The following is a 25263-nucleotide window of genomic DNA, read 5'->3' on the forward strand; positions in this document are numbered from 1 at the left end:
CTTCTCTCAGTAATTCTGGTCGTAGGGGGTTGTGGGTGATGTGGGTGTGTGTTTTATATGGTGATGGGTGTTTGGGAGTGTTGTTTGTATGTGTATCAGGTGTGTGTATTTCAAATTGTCCAATGTGGCTGTGTTTTGTATGGGTGTGTGTATTTTGAGCGCGGCGGTGTGTACCGCCAATGGAATACCGCGGTTGAAAGACCGCCGCGTGGATTTGTGGGTCGTAATGGCATGGGCGTGTTTGTGTTGGCGTGGCGGTGGAGGTTTGGTCATCTCCAGTTTATCGCTGCCCGCTGATGAGGCGGCCTTCCGTGGATGTCGGGTTTTTGGCGGTTTGGCAGTTGGAGGTCAGAATGACCGTGGTGGTTTACCGCGGCCGCGGCGGTGTAATGGCGGTCTTCTGACCGGCGGTAAGGGCCTTTTACCGCCGAGGTCAGAATGACCTCCTGAGTGTTTTCTTCCATGTGTGTAATTGCTGTGTGACTACAGCAGTATTGCATGAGCTTTGCATGTCTCCTAGATAAGCCTTGGCTGCTCATCCACAGCTAATCTCTAGAGAGCCTGGCTTCTAGACACTGCCTACACTACACTGATAGGGCATACCTGGCCCTGGTATAAGCTGTAAGTACCTTAGGTACCCAACACACACACCAGGTCAGCTTCCTACATATGTCCTGCCATCTTCAATTTCGAAAGGGGCTAACAGCTTGGCTCTTCAGTGTTACCTTTGTTGCTTAATTACCGCCTTAATTCCTCAGTGCCAAGGCATCATCTTTTGGGTAACAGAGGTAATACACAAATCTCTTTTCTTTATTCATTCATTCAAATACAATGCCAAAAAAATTGGTTTTCTAATTCCTATTCGAATTCCACCCCTAACTACTTGTTCAGGCTGCCATCTTGGAAAATCTATGAGGATTGCTTTGTTGCTGGAGCTGAGGGAGGGAGTTTGTATGCAAAGTTAGTAGGCTAAACTCTATGCAACGAAATACTGCTTACGTAGCCTCTGTCTTATAAATAAAATCATTCTAAAATAATTACCTTTATCCCGTGGATGCAAAAGTATGTGTGCTTTATTCTGAAGGGCAAAGTCACAACAGTGCAGCTGTCTAGAAGGGTTGAAACTTTTTTTTTTGGACTGAGCCCACTGAAATACTTATCTCTCAATACAGGGTAGATACAAGGCAAGAACGTAGAACACTAAAGTGAAACCAGCTAAAAAACATTTAATAGGAGTTGGCTTACACCAATTAACCAGAAAGTAAAATTCACCAGTCTATTTTGTCTACCAATAATGTTTTCAGATGTGAAATATCTGTTTTTAAAAAACTAACATGAAAGGCTAGAGTAATGTGAAAATAAAATATGGCACTCACACTTACCAAAAAACGTAGAGCATCGTCTTTTAATGTGCCACTTCGATAAATTTGGGTAGGATGCCTTAATTTAAAAAAAAGACTTCACCTAACATCCCTCTGTGATAAAAACTAAGTACCAAAAATGCCTGCGTGGTACTTACCTGAATGGAAAAGGCCCTTGTGGTAAGGTCCTGTAGGGCCAAGACAGTGGGGGTAAACACTGCAATCTTTCCACGTATCTTTCAGGCTTTTAAAAAATAATTCAGTGTGATGAAAGGTAGCCCTTCTTGATGACATCTTGGGCATTTAGCTCTACCTCCATACAGATTTTACTTAACTGTAATGTGGTTAAATAAACGTGATGTAAGTAATTAAACTGGATACATTTTAGTTTAGCAATCCTGGATACCCTGACCATGCACACTAGCATCATCGCAGCGCCCTGAGACCCTTACGGGTGAGTAGTGCTCTTTACAAATCCCTAATTGATTGATTGATCGCATCTCATATTCCTCATACGCCACAGGTCCATTCAAGTCTTCTGTCCATTTACTGCTCAAAGTGTCTGGTACAATCATAGTGGTACTGTGCATAAAAAACTGTCCTTTCGATACCACATACGCACCACCAATATTCTCAAACTTGCGTATCATCCGGATTACAATTTTGGCGGAGGGGGTTAATCCGTCCCAAATGTGATCGGTATCCCGCCCACCGTATTACGAGTTCCATAGGATATAAAAGACTCATAATACGGCGGGCGGTAAATCCGTCACATTTGGGACGGATTAACCTCCTCCGCCTAAATTGTAATCAGGCCCATAATCTCCTGGTGACTCCAATGTGTCAGATGCTGGCTTCTCCCTGTATGGCAAGATTCCTGAATATGGGCAAGCACCAAATTGTAAAATCTAAAGCATAAACTGCATTTTCTCTGCAAAATCTTTAAATACCTTGACAAGCGCTATTGGGCTGGTAGTAAAAGTCAAAACTCACGACTTTCTTATTTCACTTTTTGAATACTCTTTTACCAACTTTGGATTCACAACTGTCACCATAATTTGAGCCTCTGCCGAATGGACCACCCGTTGTAGCTGAGCAGCTAGGTAATACATTTTTAAATTTGGTACACAAGTTTTTAAAAACTTATGTAATACTACCTTCTTCACCTTGTGCCCTATGATAATCCATTAGAAATGAGCAAATAGTGAATGGACAATTAAAGTATGTTTGTTAATAAATAAAGGAGTCTTGGCAATATAACAATTTTTGGAATTCATACCCTTTTTATTATTGATGATGTTAACTTTTTCTTGATTCCCAACAAACCTTACAATGTTCGCAGTGCCCTGGATATATTGCTGTGTAGTGTATCATCAGATTTATGGTAAATATGTAGGATCAGATATTTAAACATACTCATCTTCCATTTTTAGCAGGGTAGTTTTAATGACTTGCAAATGTGTAATTGTTTTCTGGGACTAGCAGGAATAAAAACAATTTGTTCCAGTTGATTTTGCACCCTACATTTATGCAGAATTGTTTGACAATTGCCATTGTAGGTTCTAGATTCAACCCTACATTTCCAATATACATTTCCAGTGTGGAAGAGTACATTATCAGCATTTAGGAACATAGTATGCCAGCCTCCGGTTACCATGATTATTCTCTTTTGCCCTTCTGTTCCCACTATGCAGGACAATGGTTGCATGACTAATGTGAATAAAATGGGAGCCAGGAGGAAGTTATGTCTTGCTCCAATCTCCACTGTCCATTGTTCTGATATCATTTCACTGGTGCGGACAAAGGTTGTGGGAGTCATGTTCAGCAACCCAGTCCATTATAGTGCCCAGCATGGACACAAGTTGTTGGAGTTGTGCAAAACAGTCCTCAAGGATATTAGCTGTGACACAGGAGAGCCTATACAATTTTCGGGAAGTGTTGAGGGCTGGCATAAAACTGTTTGACCTACCTCTGGCTGTCTAAGTAGAATTTTCTGAAGACTGCTTGCTATAATGTTTCCTAATATTTTAAAATTTAAATTCAGCATTGGTAGCGGTTTGGAAGAGGTCTTGTCTCTGGCATCTTTGCCTGGCTTTTATAGTATAAGCATCACAGCTCATTCATTTGGTTGTAGGGGAACAACTGCCTTTTTCTCTAGGGGGTTTGTTAATTTAAAAACAAAACAAGGTTTTAGTATATCACTATAGGTATTGTACAAGTCTGTGGTAAGGCTATGTGAGCTAGGTGTGCTACCCATCTCCAGGGCTCTTACTAGCCTAAAGATCTTACCACAGGAAGTGGACATGTAATTTTCCCCTTAACTTTACTTTGAGTACATTTGTGCCCACAAATCTAACAAAGTAGTCAATTTTTTAAGCATATAGTGATGGTGGAGTAGTATGCAGGCCTTGTGTGTGGGTAAAGTGCAGTATTTCATGTGCAGGGACATTATAGATTAAGTACACACATTTGCTTTCAATAACCATGCTAGCAGGCTTCTTTATTCGTCCCATTTCTGTGTTCTTTTGTGATATTTTCCTTATAATTTCGACAATGTAGCATCTCTATTGTGGCTGCATGGTTTTTTTATATAGTTGTTTCTGTCAAAATTAATGTAGCCAACAGTTACTGCTGCCAGATTCTCCCACTGTTTAATGTTTTCCAGCGTGAATCTATTCTGGATTCACATGCTGTGTATTATTCTGCCATCTAGGGGTTGGGACCGGAATACCTTAGTCTCTTCACTTTTCTCTGTGTGTGGGAGTTGTCTGGTTCAATTTCATGTAAAGTCCAACGCCTTCTGACATCAGACTTGCACCCGTAAAGTTGTGCGTGGTCACCATCTTCAGATTGTTTTTGCCGCTGTTGGGTCTGGAAGCACTAACAAAGATCTTCAAATGTCGAGATTAATCTTTCAAACAAAGTCCTTGGATAGTCAAATAAAAACAAAGAAAAGAGTAGTAAAAATAACGAGAAAAAGTTGAAAGCCACATAACACTTGAAAACCACTGGAGATGTAACCGAAGATCACCAGAGAAGTAAGTGGACTGCGTAAAGTGTCAACTATGCAGAGAATGCACAGAAAGGGAGAATCACTATGGGAAATGCAAAATACTTCCTTTATATTCCGCCTTGAGTCACACAAAAAGTTTGCACAGAAGGACAACCACAAAGTCTGCAATCGCTGCCTGGCGAAAAAACACTCCATGAAAAGCTGCAAAGTATATGCAGAGTTTAGGCTGAAAACCTTAAAATCAAGGATGAAGCAGAGGCGGGACCACCACACCATTATGCAGACACGGAAGAAAAGGAACCTCTCACTGAGAAACCTAGGACTGTCGAGTGAGGAGGAGCACAATTCTGAGGACGCAGATTTGGGCTAAGTAGAAGGCTCTGATGTCGAAGTAGAACAAGTTGGCAAAATAGAAGCAAGCCAACCAGCAAAGATGCCTAAAGAGAGAGAACATCTAAACATACTCATGTAACTTCGCAAAAACATTCTAGGGCTAAGCTGAAAACTTCAGACTCAAAGCCACCTCAGCGACAAAACATTTGTTGACCGAAGGGAAGTTGAAACCAAAAGAACCCCACCAGTATTGAAAAAGAGACACCAGTGGTGGTCATCCCTTGGGCAAACCTTCAAAGTTAAATGGCCAAGGAAGACCCAGAAAGCATGCCAGACTTTAAAAAAAAGTTTGTCGAAGATGCTCTATGCCGAGTGATGAGCCCTCCAAATTAAGAAAAAGAAGAGGTAGCAGAATGCTGAAATGGCAGCGATCCTGCAAAAAAAGAAGTATTTTGATGGATTAGTGACGGATTGTTCTTCTATGAGGGTGTCACGGAGGACCAGGGGATCTTCCAGGATGCCAAAACCGGTGACAGCCTATGGCAGGTCCTTGAAGTAGTTACACTAGAGAGCGAGTTAATACAATCTCCTTGAGGCCATTGCCACCTGATGACATTGGGGTGTACAATGCTGTCTTAAAATGAGCAACATATAAGTACAGGGTACAGTTGGAGTATAGGGCATAGGCCTATTTCCACCTAGAGATACTTCTAACATCCCAGAGCAGAAACCAGTAACTCCCCATGCTCCCAAACATCCTTGATCAGGAAAGGGAAGCTTTCAGGGAACCAGCATCCTGCAAAGCAGTAACACAGAGAATTGAAAATAAGTATAAGCAGTCCTTGAAGAACCCAGTAAACATCAGGGGCAATGAGATGGCTTAGTCAGTCATAGGGGCCACTGCGAGAAAGAGAGCCTGTTGTGGGTCCATTTGTAGTTCCCTGTCTGGGCACAGTGATGACTTAGCTTAGGCCCGCGGCCTATGCCCTTTTACCCAGATAACATACTCTGAATTCATTTTTTAATTTTTATTAATTTTAGTTCAGCTTCTTTAGTGGTGCAGTTTTTATTTTCATAATCGGTCATTATTCTGCAAGAGCGTCATTAGCAGTGTTATGAATGACATACTTTGCATCATGTTCTTTTCCTCAGGTTCACAAGAACCGAATGCGAGGCACACAGATAACATTTTGTATTGCCACCACAAGACTACGTAAACTGTCCAGCACTTAGGTACATACTTGCGTCAGGCTTCTGTGCAAGACCATAAACATGTCCCTTATAAAAACAACTTGGAGGACAAAGGGTGTCAGGGGGGTTCCAGCCAGGACTTTCTATCCATACTTCATACCAGTTTGTGACCAACCTTAGCCTTTGTGTCTTCGGGGAGCCTGATCTCGAGACTGAAGGCCTCAACTTGTACCAAGGTAACAGGGGTGGGGCGTGCTTCTCATGGGACACTGCACGGACAGATTTGGCTTACAATGCCATGCTCTCGCTAAGGGGCTAGAGGTCAGGCTTTTAGGTAGAAATTGTATATCCACGTCATTGCAATATGTTGGGGTTGTTCATATTTACATCTCTGATTTTCACAATCCTTTGATTATCCTAATCATTGCAGGTCATGTATTTTATCGTAGATTGCAGTCTTTTCAATAAATGTAATGAAAACTGTCCTACATCTCATTTCTTGCCTATATGTGTTTGTGTAAGAGACTTGCATGTGGAGAGAAAAGGTTAAGGCTCGTTCCTCCAACGCATCACCCCTTTTGGGGAAGAGCTAAAGGAAAGGGACTACCCTCCCAGAGGAGCGAGCTCCTCTAGCAAGTGACTCCGCTCAGAAATGCCCCAACACAACGCTGGTGGAGGGCAGGCAGAAAAACAGACTTTTTCAAGGAAAAGTTGGTTTTAAACATCATACAACAATGCTTCTGCATAGAGCTAGTAAGAACACCACCAGCTACATGAGCAAAAAAGAACCTCTATGGAAAGAAGCAATAGAAAAGCTTCCCCACACAGACATCAACCAGGGAAACTATTCCACATACTTCCTGGTCCCAACACCAGACAAGTCACTCAGGCTAAATCTGGAATTTCGATTCCTAAACAAACTCACAAAGACACAAAAATTCAAGATGACTACACTTCAGAAAGTCATTCCACTGCTACAGGAAGAGGACTACAGGTCAATGATAGATTTGAAGGATGTCTACTTACACAACCCCATGAAATGAAGGCAAAAGTGAATTCTATGCTTTGTCATGAATCAAGTACGCTACCAATTGAAACTACTCCCATTTGGCATAAAATCAGCACCAAGACTCTTTACCAAATGTGTATACCCCTAATACATGACTGGCTAGTAAAGGGAATCTCATTCTCCATGTGCAAAAGGAGCATAAGAATGGTCATAAACACGTTGCCCAAGCTGGCATTCATAATTAATCTAGAAAAGTTATTGCCACTTCCTGAGCAAGAAAAGGCGTTCCTAGGAGCCAGGATCAACACTGTGGAGTCTTCCTAACCCTCAAGAAGATACAGGCAATAACTGAGCAAGCTCGCCTCTACCACAAAGGACAGTCTCTGATGGTGAGGGCAGTGGGATGGATAGGCATGATAGCCTCCTGCATTCCTCTGATCCACATGCACAATTACACATGAGACCACCCAGAAATGGATCCATAACCAATGGTCACAGGCAACAGACAGTTGGGAAAATTCTAGTGGTTGTAACACAAAGAGTGCGGTGGACCCGACGGTCAGTAAAACAAGAAACAGGGCAGTCACAGTTGATGCCTACTGGTGCATGGAAGTGGCTCCTCCATTCCAAGGGAGATGCAGAATGGTTGGCGAAGTGCTGGCAGGCCTTTGAGGCTGTTGGAGGATGCACAGCTGCAGGACAAGTTGGGTCTTTGAATTATCTATGCTGGAGCAGGTAGGCAGGGATTGGCGCTAGTCCACCATTGTTGTGCTGGTTGGCTCTTGCCGTTCTTCTTCAGTCCAATGAATCTGAGTTCCTGGTGTCAGGGGGCTACCTAATTAAGAGATGTTTAGGGGAATGTAGGGTAGAATCCAATGGGCAACTTACACCTGGAGTGACTACACCCACTAGATGACCACTTCCTGTAAGGAGTGGGTACAACCCTGTCCGGAATTCCTAAATCCACCAAAACCAAGATGGTGGAACCCTTCCTTCGTGGAGCACATCAGGCAGCCCACCTTAGGGGTGTGACTAGTCTGGTGGTGCAACACACCTACTTGCATATCTAATTTCCCACCAGTCCTGGTGCCAAATGGGCTTAAGGGCATGGGATGGCATCTCCCATGTCTGGGGGAAGCCAGGATTGCATATCAAAGGTAGCAGGGACTTCAAAGTCCCTTGCCTTGGTATACAGATTCACTATCCATCCTGCTGGAGGAGGTGTGAACACCTTACTGCATTGTTTCTATCCTCAGAAAGCGTGGGCTGTCAACCCCAGGGCATCAGAAGTTGTCTGTTGTGGCAGGTAGGTCAATACCTGACAGCCAACACACTAGAGGACTAGTAGGTTTTCAGGGGGCACTTCTAACGTTCCCTTTGGGCGCATGTCATAATAAATCTTATACTGGCATCAGTATGAATTTATTAAGACACAGTGTTTGATACTCAACATCATTATTTTCTCTTCAGCCATCATGTAGCAGGGGCTCTTGTGATGGCCAGTGCCCAGTACATGCCCTTAAGATGGCTGCCCAGTCACTTGCAATATCTAGGAATGGAACTAGACATCAGAGGGGCATATCTGCTCATTAAGATATGTCCTTACATAAAATATAATGCCCCCTACCTTAGGGCTTAAAGACCTGCTGTAGGGGTGACATACAGATATTGTATGCAATGATTTGGGCATTGGCACACAGTGTGTGCCATGTCATGTTTTCACTCATGGTTTTCTTAGATGCTCCCAGAATTCCCTGCCAACCTTGAAAACAAGATGGCAGAACCCAGGGACCCTCTGGAGGAGCTCTGAGCACCACCCCTGGGGTGGTGATGGACAGGGGAGTGGTCACTCTCCTTTCCATTTTCCAGTTTCATTCCAGAACAGGGACAGGGGGTCCCTGAACCGGCGTGGACTGGTTTATGCATGGAGGGCACCTAACATGGTGTTACCTCCCTCTCTCCCAAAGGAAATCTGTTATTCTTCCTTGCTGGGCTTGATCAGATCAAGCAGCAGGAGGGCAGAAACCTGTCTGAGGGGTGGCAGTAGCTTGGGCTGTCCGGAAAACCCTGTAAGACTGATGGTAGCAATGCTGGGGGTACTCTAAGGAGCCCCCAGAGTGCATGGATTCATACTTTCAATACTTGCAACGATACTGGAGTATGATTCCGACATGTTTGATACCAAACATGCACAGGTTCGGAGTTACCATTATGTAGCTGGACATAGGTAGTGACCTATGTCCAGTACATGCATAAAATGTTATCCCCGCACTTACAAAGTCCAGAAAAATTGATCTGGAGTTTGTGGGGGCACCTCTGCTAGTGCAGGGGTGCCCTCACACACAGGTACTTGCACCCTGCTGTCTGGGCTGGGAGGGCCTCCCCAGGGGTGACTTACAGTGACCTGATGCAGTGACCTGGTAGTGAAAGGGTGCATGCACCCTTCATACAGACTGCAATGGCAGGCCTGCAGAACACATTGCATGGGCTCCCTATGGGTGGCATAATACATGCTGCAGCCCATAGGGATCCCTTGGTACCCCAATGCCCTGGGTACCTAGGTACCATGTACTAGGGACTTACATGGGGGCACCAGTATGCCAAATGTGGGGTGAAAAAGGTTCCAGCAACCAGGTTTAAAGGAGAGAGCATAATCACTGGGGTCCTGGGTAGAAGTACCCAGTGAACACAGTCCAACACACTGACAAACATGCAAAAGGTGGGGGTAACCAAGCTACAAAGAGGCTACTTTCCTACAGGCATTTTCCTACACACTGATCTTTGTTGCTCCCCAGACAAGGCAAACTTGGTTTTCATGTCTGGCAGAGATGACTGAAAAAAACATAACAAGGCTACCAATATGCCACAATCTCAGTGAAAAAAGGGGGCTGTACTCCATCCAGAACCAGGCAGCCTAAGCTTAACAGCACGACTCCTGAGGACATAGAGTTTGGGCACCTAAATTTACCAACAAGATTAATGGAATGTCTGAATGGGGCTCGAAGGACGACCACAAGAAAAAGTTACACGGCTAAGTGGACAAGACACGGTTGGTGGTACAAAAAGCAACAGGTAGAAGAAAGCAGAATGCAGGATGCTGCTGTAATCAGATACTTAATTCATCTGTTGGACAAACATTTTATTACGCCTCACTTAAAGTACACCTTGCAGCAATAATGGGCAACGTAAGGGGTCATATAGGTAAACATTTCTTCACCACGCCAGTAATTAAAAGTTTTCTGGAAAGAGGAAAAAGAGTATCCCGCCCAGAGTGGCACTTGCCTCAATATGGAACCTCAATCTACACCTAATGAGGTCAATGAAGGAACCTTTTGAACCATTACACAAGGCAGAACTCAAGTTCTTAGCCTTAAAAACAGCAATCCTAATCACAATAACCTCACTGCGCAGGGTAAGCAAGTTACATGCATTACAAATCCAGGAACCCAACCTACAAATACACAAGGGCAGAATAGTGAAGAAAACAAACCTACACTTTCTTTTAAAGGTAATTTCACAGTTCCTTGTCAAGCAAGCAGCTTAACTATTGAGTGTTTTCCAAGGTCCAAGGACTAAAGCATAAAATACACTGCACAAACTAAATGTACGAAGAGCAGTGACAAATTACATAGAGAAAACAAAAAACTTCAGGAAAGGAAGCCAAATCTTTTTTTGCAGACCTAAAAAGGGTTTACTACTAAATAAAAGCACCATTGCAAGGTAGGTATTACAGAAAATCCAAACATGGCACAAAAAAATGAGTGTACATCGAGAGACAAGACCTAGGGCACACTCAACAAGAAATAATGGATCATCATCTGCCTACCCAGCATCTGTCCCGCTAAGTGACATATGTATGCAGCCACATGGTCATCGGTGCATACTTTTACCAAACACTACTGCATCAGCATTCAAATAGATAAGAAGTTGCAGATGGGACAGAGAGTAATAAAAAATGTGTCTGTCAGTTTATGCTCAGTTCAACAGAGTCTCCAAGGGTGAGCAAGGATACAACTACAAAATCACTGCATAGCATGAGGATCCAGAAAAGATTTATACTGCAAAACGAAATGGTTTCTTAGCTGTAGAAGTAGTTTTGCAGCTTGAAGAATTTTATGGACTCACATACAACCAACTCACATCCACAAGAAATGAGGCGCAACATGAACATGTAAACAAGGAGCAAAAGGACAAGAAAGAGCATGTTTAGCAAGTTAAAGGGAAGCCACAACAAACAGGAAATCAAGTTTCCAAGAAAGGCAAACAAGAGCGGATTTTGAAGATGGCTACCATGCACAGAGGCTTCCAGGGCGCACATCCGATGTTGCATGGGGATGGAATTGACAGCACCAGACAATACAATCCCCCCCCACACACACACACACAGAAAACGTGGTAAGACTAAGAAGTATTCTGGACCCAACCAGTAGATAGCAGAATAATGCACAACATGTGAATCCAGAAAACTCTTCACTCTGCAAAACTAATCCTACAGATAAGTAACCCTTTAGTTGTACACATTTTTCCATCTCCTGCCTGCGTACCATCTTGGCTCGACATGTAATTTTCATGCAAATATTACAAGTCATCACGTTGAATTCTTCCATTCAATACCAACACCCATACCGAACCTGAGATTCTCCTAAAATAGTCTAAAATTGCAATCCATACTTCCCCTCTGTGCTTCTATCATGTAGGTTTGTCCGTTGTAAAAGTCATGTCATTGTTTGGGTTAGTGGTCATACACACGTGGGAGTAGTAATAGGTTATGGTGAAAAAGTGTATTGCCCAGATATTCTATATCATACATTGTCTGTCTTATCTTTAGTGTGCGGAGAAACATGCATGTGTGGGTGGGCAATTCATGAATAGGTGAGTCGAGCAAGAGTTTTCTGCCTGTGAGTGAACTCACCATGTATTTAGCAATGCCCACTGTCCCATCTATATTTTGAATTCTTTCATCACTTTAATATTTTATCATTTCTGAATGAGGTAGGTGAGATCTTTGTGGTGTAATAACAGTGATATGATAAAAGCCGGAGGCCCTACTTAGAAGCTCTACTTGTGTTGAGTTTGGGGCAAAGCATAATAATATCAAATACTACCTAACCGTCCACCCTAAACAACCACATAACATTCTTCCAAGTCTACTGTCTCTGAGTATTTTTCAAATGGGCCTCCAGGTTTCACGCACGTCAGTGCTCCCCTTCAATATGTTGAGCAGGCTGTACAACATGTTTATCTCCCCCATTGTATTTATTTAAAGGTTTGTTGTCGTTTTATTGGTTCAGGCATTCCTCTTACATCGAAAGTCAGGAACTTATATGGATTCCACATGTTCTTCATGCCTAGTGAAATTTGTCTTGCAGTATATGATTACTGCCCATCATTATCTTTGGCCCGAGGCCCTATCAGCATAACACATTTTTGACATGTAGGGTAGAACAAAGCCCATTGGTGGTGTGGAATTTCTACTTAGTGCATGGTTGGAACTTTGATGCTTATTTTAGCCTTTTTCTTTTAGCCCTTCAACAACTCCCTCACTCCACCATGGGCCAGAAAAAAACATTCTACTCATAGAGAAACAGTAAATGGTGTTAGTTTGACTGATCCTTGAAAGCAGCAATGGGGGGAGGGGTCTGAAATGCAAGTACGAACACCGAATGTTCACATCCTTATAGACCTATTAAATCATCATTGCAGCATGCTCTTCGTAGTGTAAATACAATTTTACCCTATGCCATATATATGATTGAAGAGTCATGCGTGCCTAGAATATATGCATCTGACCAGTTAAAAGTCTCATATAACTTTGTCTGACATCTTGGGTGTGACTGGGAAGGTTCTGGTCCTCTCCCTGTGATTCTGTTTCATCTCAAACAAAAGCTATTAATTTGGTCACTAGCCTACTGTCCGAATTCATAGGTTTTGTTCCAATCTCATTGTTTGGGGGGATTGTAATGTCATGAGGCACTGGCTGCTTTTTGTACTTTTGCTCTTCTCTGTACTATTTGGTTTTAATTGCTGCCCCTGGTGTCCTGGGTTTGTGATTCACCTTCTACATTTAAAATGTCTGTATTCACGCTCTTCTGCCTGTCAGTTTGTCAGTTATTTATTTTAAATAATAATATATATTTTCATATATCGCATGTTACAAACTGAATTTCTTGTTCACACTGACAACTATTGTTAATCTTGAAACTTATTTTATCAACCTAAAAGACTGAGAAGCCGAGTTGTGCCTGTAAAAGTTCAAACCTGTGACAGTCAGGTCTAAGTATCAGCACTCTACTCGGCTATTTTATTGATGTTGGATTCTTCACTCTAGTTTGATTGCTGAGGTAGACTCCATAGGGGGCTGTATTATAGAAGGTGTGCTCCAGTTGTTTGTACCCCTTGGGTGCTTTATGATTACAGAACAGGCAGTCCCTAAAAATGTATTAGGTGTCTGCTGGGCCAGCAGGCATCTCTAAATTTGGCAGGCAGAGCAACTACCATGGTGACGATATAAACACAGTCTGACAAACTCTAAGTAAGGCCCTTAGTGGCCAATTCAGAGAGTATTTCTTTCAGCCAGTTGTTAGGTTGTACCAATGGAGAGGCATAAATAAAACAGTGTGAGGGGTAAGGATATTCTGTAAATTCAAAGTGCCCAGGGCTGACTCTATTTGTGATGCTTCCTCTTGTCATGTGGAGGAGGACCTCACAGGCTTTGCTAGGCTGATAAGGTCACTGAACACAGGGCTGTGAAATCTTCAGCCCGGTAAACCCTGATTTAGGCTGCCAGGCACCTGCACATTAGCACACATAAAGCTCCAGGTTGCCTAATCCTGACAAAGTGAGTGTCTCTCAGCCTGACCTTTCCTCAGCCTAAGATACTCATCATGCTTTGGAAAATGGAGGGGGCAAAGCCTGCCGCCCATATTGACTGGCTGGCCCTGCAAGGAAGATTCTGTTATCCCTTTCCTTAGAAATCCTAGTTCAGATGCAAATCACCTAACAAATTTCCTCCAGTATCGAATCTCCCTTACCCTGCAAAATGTGTTGGATATGCAATTCTATCTCAGTTGCAACTCTTTATTGGAAAGATGTTGTCACTTTAATTTTCGGTGACTGGAGATGGGAACTAAATGATTGCTAATCTGGTAGAAATGAGTATTTGGATTAAAGGCATTAGACTACCTAAGGTCCTTTCTTGAAGGATCCATCATTTAACCAATTCCTGTCTTCTTTTCAGGTTTGAGGTGTAATAGTGCTTGCACCATTCATGGCAAACATATAATATTCCATAATTTCTCAAAGAGGTTTTGGTTCAGTCTCCTTCAGCCACTGTCTTCTTGCCTTCCGCCATTGGCTTGAGAAATTGCCAGTCACGTCTCACATTCTTTCATTATGTTTAATGGGTATATCTTTTTGCCCCCAGTGGGATGACTGAGGGGCTATTATACCTCTAAAAACTACTCTCTATCATCAAACCTTTGTTTAGCTCACCTTTGAATTGTATTTGCAAACCAACCTTTTTTTTATTTGCACTGCCACCGGGATTGTTTTTTAGCTTTTATCAACGTTTGAGTGTGAGCGTCAAACCTATTGGCTTTGGTAGTGTTTGCTGTTCTAGAATTCAGAAGCTCTCTTGTGGTTTAAAGCATGCATCTGTGCGGCAACCATTACTTTTTAATTTGTATATTTTAGAATTGTCGGTCCTTTTGGCCTACGGTTTTATAAATAAACACATGACGTCTAGTTGATACTCAAGTGAAAATTTTGCTGTTTGGAATGCAGGCATTGCTTTTTTCACTAAGATAACTTGTGTTTTACTTTCTGGAAACTTTCAGTTTTGGATTAAGCTGGTATTTTCTCTGGTTGCATCACAACTAGAATATTCTAATACTGTATACCGGGGATACCGGTCTGTTTATGATACAGGCTTCTGAGACTGCAGCAGGCCCTGTCTCTCCAGCTGGGCACTTCACTGGTCCCTGCGAAGAAGCGTGTCCTCATTGCATGGTTCACGAGACACTGTGTGGGAGGACCACAATGTTCTGTGCAGAAAAAAAACAGCCTGCACCTTCCGTAAAAAACTCTTGCGATTAGGAGACCTTGGCTTAATTACAAACTCAAAGACTAAAATGTGTGGATACAACATGGAAGTGCCTTTTCTTTTCTGGTCGCCTGGGCTTGGAATAAACTACCCGGGGGCTTGAGATCGAAAGAGAATCTTTGTAGGTTGAATATGTCAGTGAAATTCCAATTATTTCAGATGTTTTGGGGGTAGTTCGGTTAACAGTGGAGTTATGTATGTTGGATGAATTGGTGTTTAGTGCCAAGAAGCCTTATGATATTAGCTCTACTTAATAGATTTATAGCACAACACTACACAACTATAGTGTAACAGAAACAGCTGCTGTGGAGTGAAAGTGGGTGTGTCGTGGTTCATGTTGTATGGAGAAAAGTGCTGTAAGATTTTTATGTTATAAAAATGTGTTTATTTTCTACTTGAAGCCTTGTGTTTTTTTTAACAGATGGATCACAGCGTTTTTAACCCTGACCTTCTTTGCATTTTGTTTCTCATTAATTGTAAATTACTTGTTTTTCTCCCAGGCTTCTCCGGCAATTGTGTTGGCTGTGGAGAGAAAGGTTTCCGCTACTTCACAGAATTCTCCAATCATATCAATCTTAAGCTGACAACACAGCCGAAGAAGCAGAAGCATTTAAAATATTACCTGGTCCGGAATGCTCAGGGAATGCTTGTGAAAGGATCCCTTATCTACTGGAAAGGCACAGGTAGGACAATTAATAGTGCTAGAGCATTTAATCAACCGACCGAAGTCACTAAAAGGCTTATACCGTGCCTAAAGTTAAGTGTATATATTTTTTAACTCTCGTAAAATTCTAGAAGTATTTCTGAGCACACAGGAGATTCACAGGAGTACTCATGTAACTATTTTCACTTATGGAAATGATGATGTGTATGTACATTTCTGCATACAGTAGTGTCAATATTAAGTGAATTGGTACTTTTAAACTTTGTTTGTTTCTCTACATGGAAGATATCTTCCCTGTGGAGAAATCGTGTCCACCTACAAGCATCCACGACAACGTATTTGATCCCACCCTTAGCAAAAGTTTTTGAACATCAATAAACTTGCTGGTTTGTAATTGTTCGTCAACTTTGACAGGAGTCAACGAGCTGGAATGCTTCCAAACATGCCCTCGTGAACAAATTTGATCACTCAGCACATTCTACCATAGTCTTTTATTTTTTTCATGCAAGGAAATCAATATACAGGTGCACTTCTACATTCTGGAGGTTTGCACTTGTTAATGGGGGTATTTACATACCTAAGTGTTACTTAAGTGTGAAAACGCTTTTATGGAAAGGACCCAACATTACTTATTCCAAGGATGCCCTCACTTCTGTGGAGGTTCACTGAATATGTGATTTTCAAACATGGCATACGGTTTATTTTGGTAAAATGGTGTAAGATTGTAGTTAAATATTTTGTGAAATACAATTCTAATAAAACTACATGTTCTGCACAACAGTCTAAGGGGGTCATTCCGACCCTGGCGGTCATGGACCGCCAGGGCCGGGGACCGCGGATGCACCGCCAACAGGCTGGCGGTGCATCCAGGCCAATTCTGACCGCCGCGGTCAGAAAAGGAAAACCGGCGGTTTCCCGCCGGTTTTCCCCTGGCCTGAGGAATCCTCCATGGCGGCGCTGCAGGCAGCGCCGCCATGGGGATTCCGACCCCCTTACCGCCAGCCTGGTTCTGGCGGTTTTGACCGCCAGAACCTGGCTGGCGGTAACGGGTGTCGTGGGGCCCCTGGGGGCCTCACCAAGATTTTCAGTGTCTGCATAGCAGACACTGAAAATCGCGACGGGTGCAACTGCACCCGTCGCACCCTTTCCACTCGAGCCGGCATCCTCGTGGAAGGGGGTTTCCCGCTGGGCGGGCGGGCGGCCTTCTGGCGGTCGCCCGCCCGCCCAGCGGGAAACTCAGAATAACCGCGGCGGTCTTCTGACCGCGCAGCGGTATTCTGGCGGCTCCCGCCGGCCCGGCGATTACCGCGGCCGGCGGGAGTCAGAATGACCCCCTAAATTTCTTTAGTTCTGTAGGGGCATCATGATGTTTTTTTTTAAACCTTCATGGATAAAGTTAAATCAGTCAATACAATATCTAGGGCCTTATTTAGAGTTTGGCTGACGGGATTATCCTTTAGAACATGCTGGATATCCCGACCCTTGTATTACAAGTGTCATAGGCTACAGTGATCTTGTGATACTGCAGGCGGGACATCTGCCACGTTTGTGGCAGAGTGTATCCTCTGTAACTCTAAACAAGCCTGTTTGTTAGAGTATGATTATTGTCAATCATGACTCTGGGAACAGTATTGGCAAGCATGGTGGTCACCATTAAGTGAGAAAGCCTCAGCGTCCTGTGACTTTTTTTTATCACTGTGAGTGGAGGGGTAAATAAATGCAAAAGTACCATCCAACTCCTACATCTCTTCCTCAACTCATGGTTGTAGTAGTGGTGCCCCATTGCTTAGCTTTAATGTCAGCTCTGTTTCCTTTTATTTACATAACTTTTCTAGAAGTATGTAAGATACCAGCAGTTTGACACTTTCAGTACTTTATCATTTTTTAACTATAGTATATTTTGCAATTTATATTAAATAAATGAGAGATGTTGACCTTATGAATTTTATATAAGTACTTTTAGGGAAAATGTAATTCATCGAAGAGAGTTTTGTTTCCCCAGAGATCAGAGGCCGACCTACAGCACCCAACGCTGGACCTATCATACCAGTCCAAGCTTCCAAGGGACCAGTATCGAACCTGACCAGGACCAATGACCCGGTGAATGCAGTCTATCCAAATGTTGTAAATGGCATGCAGCCGACAGGTAACAATTGCAGTTGACGCTCCATGATTTGTTTTCAGTAGCGCTCACAGGTGTTTTAGTAGCATGGGGACGCTTGCCATGAAACTATCTCTACGCAATTCACATTACTGTTAAAAGGGAAGTTCCATGGGCCATAGTATAAAATCTCAGAGCCATTATTTTTCCATTGTAACATTTGTCACTTTTTTCCAATTTAAAGGGCTGAAAGTTAACTCGTGGCTGTCACCATCTTTTAATCTCCTTGTTGTTTTATGACACATTACAAGTAGAAAGGAGGCGCATATTACTTTGTTACTTTATGTGGAGAACTCATTGTAGAATGACAAAGCATACAGACATTAAGTAACAAAGTAACATGGTCCTCTTCTCTACTTCTAATGTACCAGAGAGAGGCAAGAAAGAAGAAAGACTGCAGCTGCCAAGTGTGCCAAATAAACCTGCAAACAAGTGTCAAGATTTACAAAGTAACTATATGATTCAGGGGTTTTGTATTGTGGGCCATTCAGTACCCTGCAGAACGTGCTGTCTCGAACTTTCATTCTAATAAAACTAGTGGTTGTGACCCTTTACTCTGTATGTTGTATGCTAGAGCACACTTGCTTTATTCAGACACTCGATTTCTGCACTTGCTGCCAGTGGTGTAACAAAGGTTCCCGAAGCCCCTGCAGTGCACAGCACCTGGCCTGAGTGAGCCCAGAAGGGGGCCTCCTCCATGTTTTTTGCACGGAAGCCATCCACCAGTTTTGTTACGCCACTGCTTGCTGCATACATGTTTTTAAAAACATGGTCACCAGTGCTGTACCATTTGGCATTGAATATTCAGTTGCAGACCAATGTACCAGATGCAGTGTGACTGTCTCTGATGGAGGAGTGCTACCACGGTGGGGGTGTCTAAAGGGGGTGGTTGGGCATGTGAATTGCTGGGCTATTTTGAATGTGGAGACTGCTGCATCACACATTCCTATCACATATATAAGTTTGCTTGGAATTCATGCACAACAGCACCTAGGGGGTGGTTGAACCAAATTACATTCTTGATTTCAGAGTCTGCATGCTGTATTTGTTCAGCATTTTCTTTATTGTTACGCTGTTTGAGGCCAGAGATATACATTTCAAAGATACTTATAACAACCTACTACACATTAAAATAGGGGCTATCCTTCCACAGTGTCCCATCCTGTGGGCTTCTGACAATAGTCACCAGTGAACTGTACCAAAACCTAGACATGCCCACAAGCTGTCCCCATTTATTCTCATGTCATCAACACACAAATATTTACAGAACTCCCTTTAGTTTGTGTCTTCTCATAGTAATTTGGTTTTGTTCCACGGGACATTAGTATGAGCAGAATATGTGTTGCAGAAGACATTTTCTCCTTGAATGTTCTCTTGCCTTTGTTACGCTTCCCTTTTAAATGGAAAATATGCCTCATGTCCTATTTTTGGATGAGATGCTATGCAGAACTTTTCATGAAATTTTGAGAAATGTCACATATGCCTAATCTTAATCTTCCGTTAGACATAATAAAGTTAATGATAATTGTGAAGTATAACAAACATGATGGTTAATACTTTTCAGGTTTGACTCTTGACACTGGTTCTGTAACAGCATCTATCAACACAACAGTGTTAAATGTTAAAGACCCTATGAAGCAACAGCAACCAAATAAGAGCAACTCTACGGCGCCAACAAGACCCACTGTTTTAGGTATTTTCTCCGATTTTGCTGACTGTTAATGTTCTTTATTGTGATTGTATTTCTTTGTAAGTCTATAGTGTGGATACCTTTTTAAAAGTAAGGTAATGTCCTGCCATAGAGAGAAACTCAAGGTTAGAACAAGGTGTGCACATTGAGGGTTGAATTGCAGAAAATGCGCAATGGAGCGGCATATATTGAATTATGAGGAATACAGAGCTCTATTCACTTGTTGTGATCTCGAAGGATACTTATTTTCTTATAATGTTTAAAGGGGTTGAAATACTAGCTGAAGTAGCAGTGACAAGAAACATAGAATTATAGGTGGTTAACTTGATTTTCACTGGGGCTTCTAAGGGACATCAAATAAATTATGGAGAGTGAAGCTTAAGTTTTCGATGTTGACACTCAGAACCCTGAGGTGAAAAACATTCCTGTTATTCAACTTTTTCCTCATCTATAATTGTATGTCATGTATTTCCCTCCCAAATCCTTTGCCCCTGCTTTCAACTAATACCCAGGAACTGAGGAGTAGTAGGGCCGCCGTACAACATATTTCTTCTCCTTTCCGTCCCATATGTGAAAAAACACACCTGGCTTCCTGCCACGCACACCCACCATCCTTTGTACCTCCCCCCCTTCCCAAAGTTGTGCTTTCTGCTCTCCATCAGAGCCGAACGCAAGTGCTGCACTAACAAGCTCTCTGAGAGCCCAGTTAGAGGAGCCTGGAATTCCAGGAATACAACTTTTGGTTCCACTGTTGTTACACTATTGCAGTGAATAACCATAATCTGGAAGTGCTATTCATTCTAGAGGCACTAAGTGAGAGTGAGTCATAGATATCATAATGTTTGTGATGTGTGCTAGATAGCATATGCACTCCCTACCAAGCTGGATGAATTGGGTGTGTTATGCTGTTGAATAATATGCATACTGGGGCATGATCAGTGTGATCCAGAACTTATAAATGTTGAAATTCTCCAGTAATTGTTTATATGTAATGAAGAAATTATATGTAATGAAGAAGTACACTAGCCGTCCTATGTAAAGCTGTAAAGTTTGTGCACCCATATAGTTCAGCTTTAGGTCGCCTCACAATTTGCATCCTATACAATACTGCGAGGTATAACGTGCTATATATGCTCTCAGCCACTGACCTAGGGCCCTGTTGGTTTCACACACTCGGGGGCTTATTTATAAGCCCTGTGCACCGCCGATGCCTCGCTTTGTGATGCACCGGCGGTGCACAGTGCAGGCCCATATCGGCAAGGCTACACAAAGCCACTTTGCGTGGCTCTTCATGGCCTTGTAACTATGGTGTAAGGCAACACAGCGCAAGTTTCTGTGTTGCTGTACTGCGTCAAGGAGGTGTTGCCGTGGGTTTTCCCACACAACACCCATGGGCTTTGACACATTCCCAGATTTACAACGATCTGTAAACCTGGAAATGCGTCCAATCTTACGATTCACCAGGGGAGGCGCAATGAGGAGAAATATCGTTATTTCTCCTCATTTTTTCCTCTTTCTATGTGTGCTGCATTCTGCAGCACAGCAGCCATATAGCCAGAGGCAGAACCCTCCATGGATTGTTTTTGTGCAGGAAGGTGTCCTTTTCTGCACAGAAACAATGTGGTCTTCGATGCAGGTATTCTTGCACCATGGAGCAAGGGTGCCTGTGTCGACGTTAGGCAGCCCATTGTGCATCAGCTCATGGGGAGAAGACAGAAATGCATTGTATCTTTTAGATGTGACACATTTATGCCGTTTCCCTGTGGCGCAGGGCAGCGCAGTGAGGTCACTTGCTGCACTGCGCTGCCCTGCGCCACGGGGCTTGTAAATAAGCCCAGTAGTACTTTGGTAGTTTTGTATTTATTGATAATGCGCAAAAATACCAGGAAAGTCTAATTTCAGTGTTAAAAAAAAGAGAGTCACACTGCTTTTCTTGGTAGGTTGTCGGTCATAGAGACATTGGATGAAAATATGACTTTATGCTAATGAAATATAAATGCATTAATTTAGGTCATGGTGTTTCTGCCTACAGTATCTCAGGACTGATACTCAACCTAGCGGATGTGAGAAGTACTACTGTAACATTGTTTAGCTGTCTATGACTGTTGAGCATTTAGCAAATATGCACATATCAAGCCTGCATGTCATGTGGGTAGTTTTTGCTTTTTATGGAAGAACTCATCCTCCTTCATGGATTCTGGGTCATGTATAACTATGGGTCTGATTCAATGGCAGAGCACCCTGACACTATATTTTCAGTTGGACGACGATTATGTTTTTAACGATGGTGCCCAGCTTGGAGTGGAGTCCATCAGTGTTAGTGCATCAGACTGTCCACCCTATGAAACTCTGGGGTCTCTTAATATGATGGGCGGTAGTCTAGCCAGGGTGGCAGAGGAAAGTACCTCCGCCACCTTGATGGATGGCAGGCTGTCCACCGAAGTATAAGTTAGGCCCTAAGTCACGTTTAGCTGATCAAAGATTTTTTGTATGTAAAGTACGTTGTACAGAAAAATTGGAAACAGTGACCAAAAAAGAAGGTTTCAGGTTTCAATGTAAGTAAAGCAGGGGCCCTTTTTCACAAAAGTAAGACTCTCCCACAGGAGGTGAGTCTCAGCAGCCTTCTGTGGCTGCTTTGAAGGTTCACTCTTGAGCAAATATTAAATTTTCTGAGCATGGGTTGTGAGCGTGAACCTCCCTACCGCTCTGGGGAGTCCAGGTGGGCCTGTGACAGATGTTCTTTTATTTATCATTTAATGTAAATAAGTGATAAACACTGTTTTAAAAGCCAATTAACTTAGCTATTTTGACATGTAAATAAATGTGCCTCATTGCATTGGATTGGATTTGATATGGCATGGGTCTTCACTGAGACTGAGTGGTCTGTTTAAAGTAAGGCGGTTTTTGCTGTGTTAGCGAGATTTTGTGCAGGCTGTATTTTGATTTCTTCCACAGGTTTGGTGCTTTTGTATTCCCTTCTCCATCTTGCTTCTCCTCACCATGCTAGCAGGACCTCTCATAACATGAGTTTTCCACCCATGTCAGATGCTTTCCTGGACCATCCCTGCTTTGCTAGCGAGGATCTCACTCATGCACACCTACCGTGTTTAATTATAGGAGGTGCTGTGTTAGATCCATTGTGTCCCCTTGTCAACCTCCGTGAGTATTTAATCCTCCTCCCTTAGCATCCAGGTAAATGAAAGGTTTCTTCACCTTGCATTTTCGTTGTTGGGCTTGTTAGGGTATGGAAATGGCCCAAATTGAGGGTTTCCGCCTTCTCCCCTCGGACCACTCACTCCTGGATCCCTTGTTACTCCTGCGTGACCTCCGTAAAGTATTCTGTCTGTGGTTTACCAAAGCCTCCAAAGCATATAGGGTCACAGGGACCCTTAAACTGTAAACACAAACAGTCCTGGCAAAGATGCTCATATCAATCTCAAGCTGTACCAAATTGTGACTAGAATGGAGTCATGAGCGTATAGTTGGGTGGTGGTATCCATTCTTTCTCTGGAAGTAGCCCCCTAGCCTGCAGCAGACCTGGGAAATGTCAGAGTGCCACAACCGCCAGAACTTTCTTGGCTCTGGCACTGCGCGGGGTAACAAAAAGGTTCTTGAATTTGATTGATTATTTAAAGACGACAGCATCTCTTCTGGGCTGCGCCTCAGAAGCTCCTGGGTGGACTACCCGTGTAGTTTGCCAGTGCCTTTAATGAGAGGGGTCTCTATTGCTCCTGGTTTGACTCAAATATCACCTCCTTGTTGGTTAAACAACAACTCCAATGGGTGGAATCTTCTGATATGCCTGAGTGGATTATGTGTAGTACTCTTTGGGAGTATTCCATGTGCCACAATTGTTTGGGTTTTTCTGTGCAACTCATTAGACTTCATAAGCGCAGTGGATCTCAAGTGCTAAACCTTAACAACAGGCTCCACATTTGATTCTGTCCACCTGAAAGTGCGACAGTCTGTATTTCTCATACTCTCCACTGCACACGATTCTTGCGCCATGTTTCCATCACGTCATTCAAAACTCAAGCACCTCACTCATCAGACCTAGTATAGAAGAAAATGCAAGCAGCACCCTTTCAACCATGCAATCCAGTGGTTGCCAGAAGCACGATTCAAATTGGAGCACTTTGTAAGCTCACCACAGGTAACAAGTGCTGTATAAATAATGCAATCAGACCAGAAAGCACCTCTGGCCTTGCAGAGAGTATGACAACGGTATATAAATTGAAATACAGTGCACTACAGTGAGTAACTCTCACTCGTGTGTGCGGGCTGCTTGCTGTCCGCTGTTTGGTGACTTACAGGCTGTGGTGTGTAGTGCTTCCTTAGGAAGCAGCTTTACTGTTCTCATGTGAGCCTTGCACCTTTGCACTCTAATCTGATACCCTGCATGTGCAAGGAGTTCATCCACTGTCACTCCTTGGTGAGCTCTATGGAATTACTCCCTGTTTACTTAAGAGTGACTCCAATGGGTTTGGGCACATTACTGCATTGTTTGCTTAGCAGTGCTGTCTGTCGCTCCTGACAGCTATCAGTATAATTCTCACTGATAGCTTAATAGTGCCCCAGTGAGTTTGGGCCCTGTCTCTCCTAGGCAGGCTCATTACACTACTCCCTCAACTGGCTTAACAGTACCTTTGAGATGCGCTTCAGCCCCTCCTGGTATAGGGGCAGAAACCCCTTCGCATAGTACACCCTGACGGCTTAACTTTGCCGCAGTAGGTTAGGGCTCTGTCCCTTCTGGATAGATGCCATATAGTACTCACACTTGTGGTGGCTCTGCTGTGCGTCCTGTTGCTTCCAGGTGGATTCTGTTCAGTATATACCCCAGTTGACCCCAATGATGCATACCAATGGTGAACTCTACTTATGATACAGTCCACCTCTAGAGATGTTAAATAACTGCATGCACAGCTGCATCTATTCTCACATTTTCTGCAGCACCACATACATTTGTGCAGTGATATTTCCACAGCATGAAAGCTCTGCACCTCACCCTGATCCGAAATTACATCGCATGACACTGAGGTGAAAGCCTCCTGGGAGCCCAAGCACAGACAAGGAACCAAACTTGCTAGCAACAGAGCTGTTTCTGCAAGCCATTGTTCTTTTTGTTTCAAGAAATAAAAAAATGGCATGTTGAAATGAATGCCTTAATTGATACCGCCCTCAAAATTCTAATACCAATCCCATAAGGAGTCTGAAATCAAGACATGCCTCCTCCTGGTAGAGTAGCTTCTTCAGCCCTGCCACCAAAATAAATACAGGTGGCACCTGGTAGAGGATGGTCCTTTCCCCATGCCAGGAGGTACTTCTTAATGAAATCTGTGCCTCATGGCTCAGGGGATCGTGCCTCTCAAAGTGAACTGGAAGGTATGCCTTGAGCCAGGTTGCTCTATACAGAGCCACATATATCCTTATGTAAAGCTCTGAAATCAGACCTGTTGTTACCCATTACCGGGCAACACGTTCCCGCGTTTAATTGACAGACCCCTCGAATTAGGCTAGCTGTTTAATTTTTCTGTCAAATGGTTCCACAAATGGGAGAGCGGGTGAACCAAACATCAAGGACTACCCAGATCCTTTTCCCAGTTAGAACATTCTGCACCCTCCATATTAAAAATCCCCCTCTTTCCAAAGCTTCAGATCCCTGCTCAGGAACCTTCCAGATGAGGAGCTCTTGCCCCGCCTGTCTACATCACACTTTCAAGTTGAACACTATGGCCCTGAT

At 43.2% G+C, this 25263-nt stretch overlaps 1 protein-coding gene across 4 annotated transcripts in view; it reads left to right on the top strand.

The window, feature by feature from the left end:
* Positions 1-25263, top strand: part of GREB1 (growth regulating estrogen receptor binding 1) — a 932876-nt gene that overhangs the window by 213512 nt on the left and 694101 nt on the right. For all 4 annotated transcript variants that reach the window (XM_069235945.1, XM_069235948.1, XM_069235946.1 and 1 more), the window contains exons 5-7: positions 15509-15691; positions 17675-17818; positions 19398-19526. In XM_069235945.1, the coding sequence (XP_069092046.1) occupies positions 15509-15691; positions 17675-17818; positions 19398-19526 (456 nt within the window). The remainder of the gene's footprint in view (positions 1-15508; positions 15692-17674; positions 17819-19397; positions 19527-25263) is intronic.

The sequence above is a fragment of the Pleurodeles waltl genome, chromosome 5 (assembly GCF_031143425.1).
Source record: "Pleurodeles waltl isolate 20211129_DDA chromosome 5, aPleWal1.hap1.20221129, whole genome shotgun sequence".
In the NCBI taxonomy this organism is placed as follows: Eukaryota; Metazoa; Chordata; class Amphibia; order Caudata; family Salamandridae; genus Pleurodeles; species Pleurodeles waltl.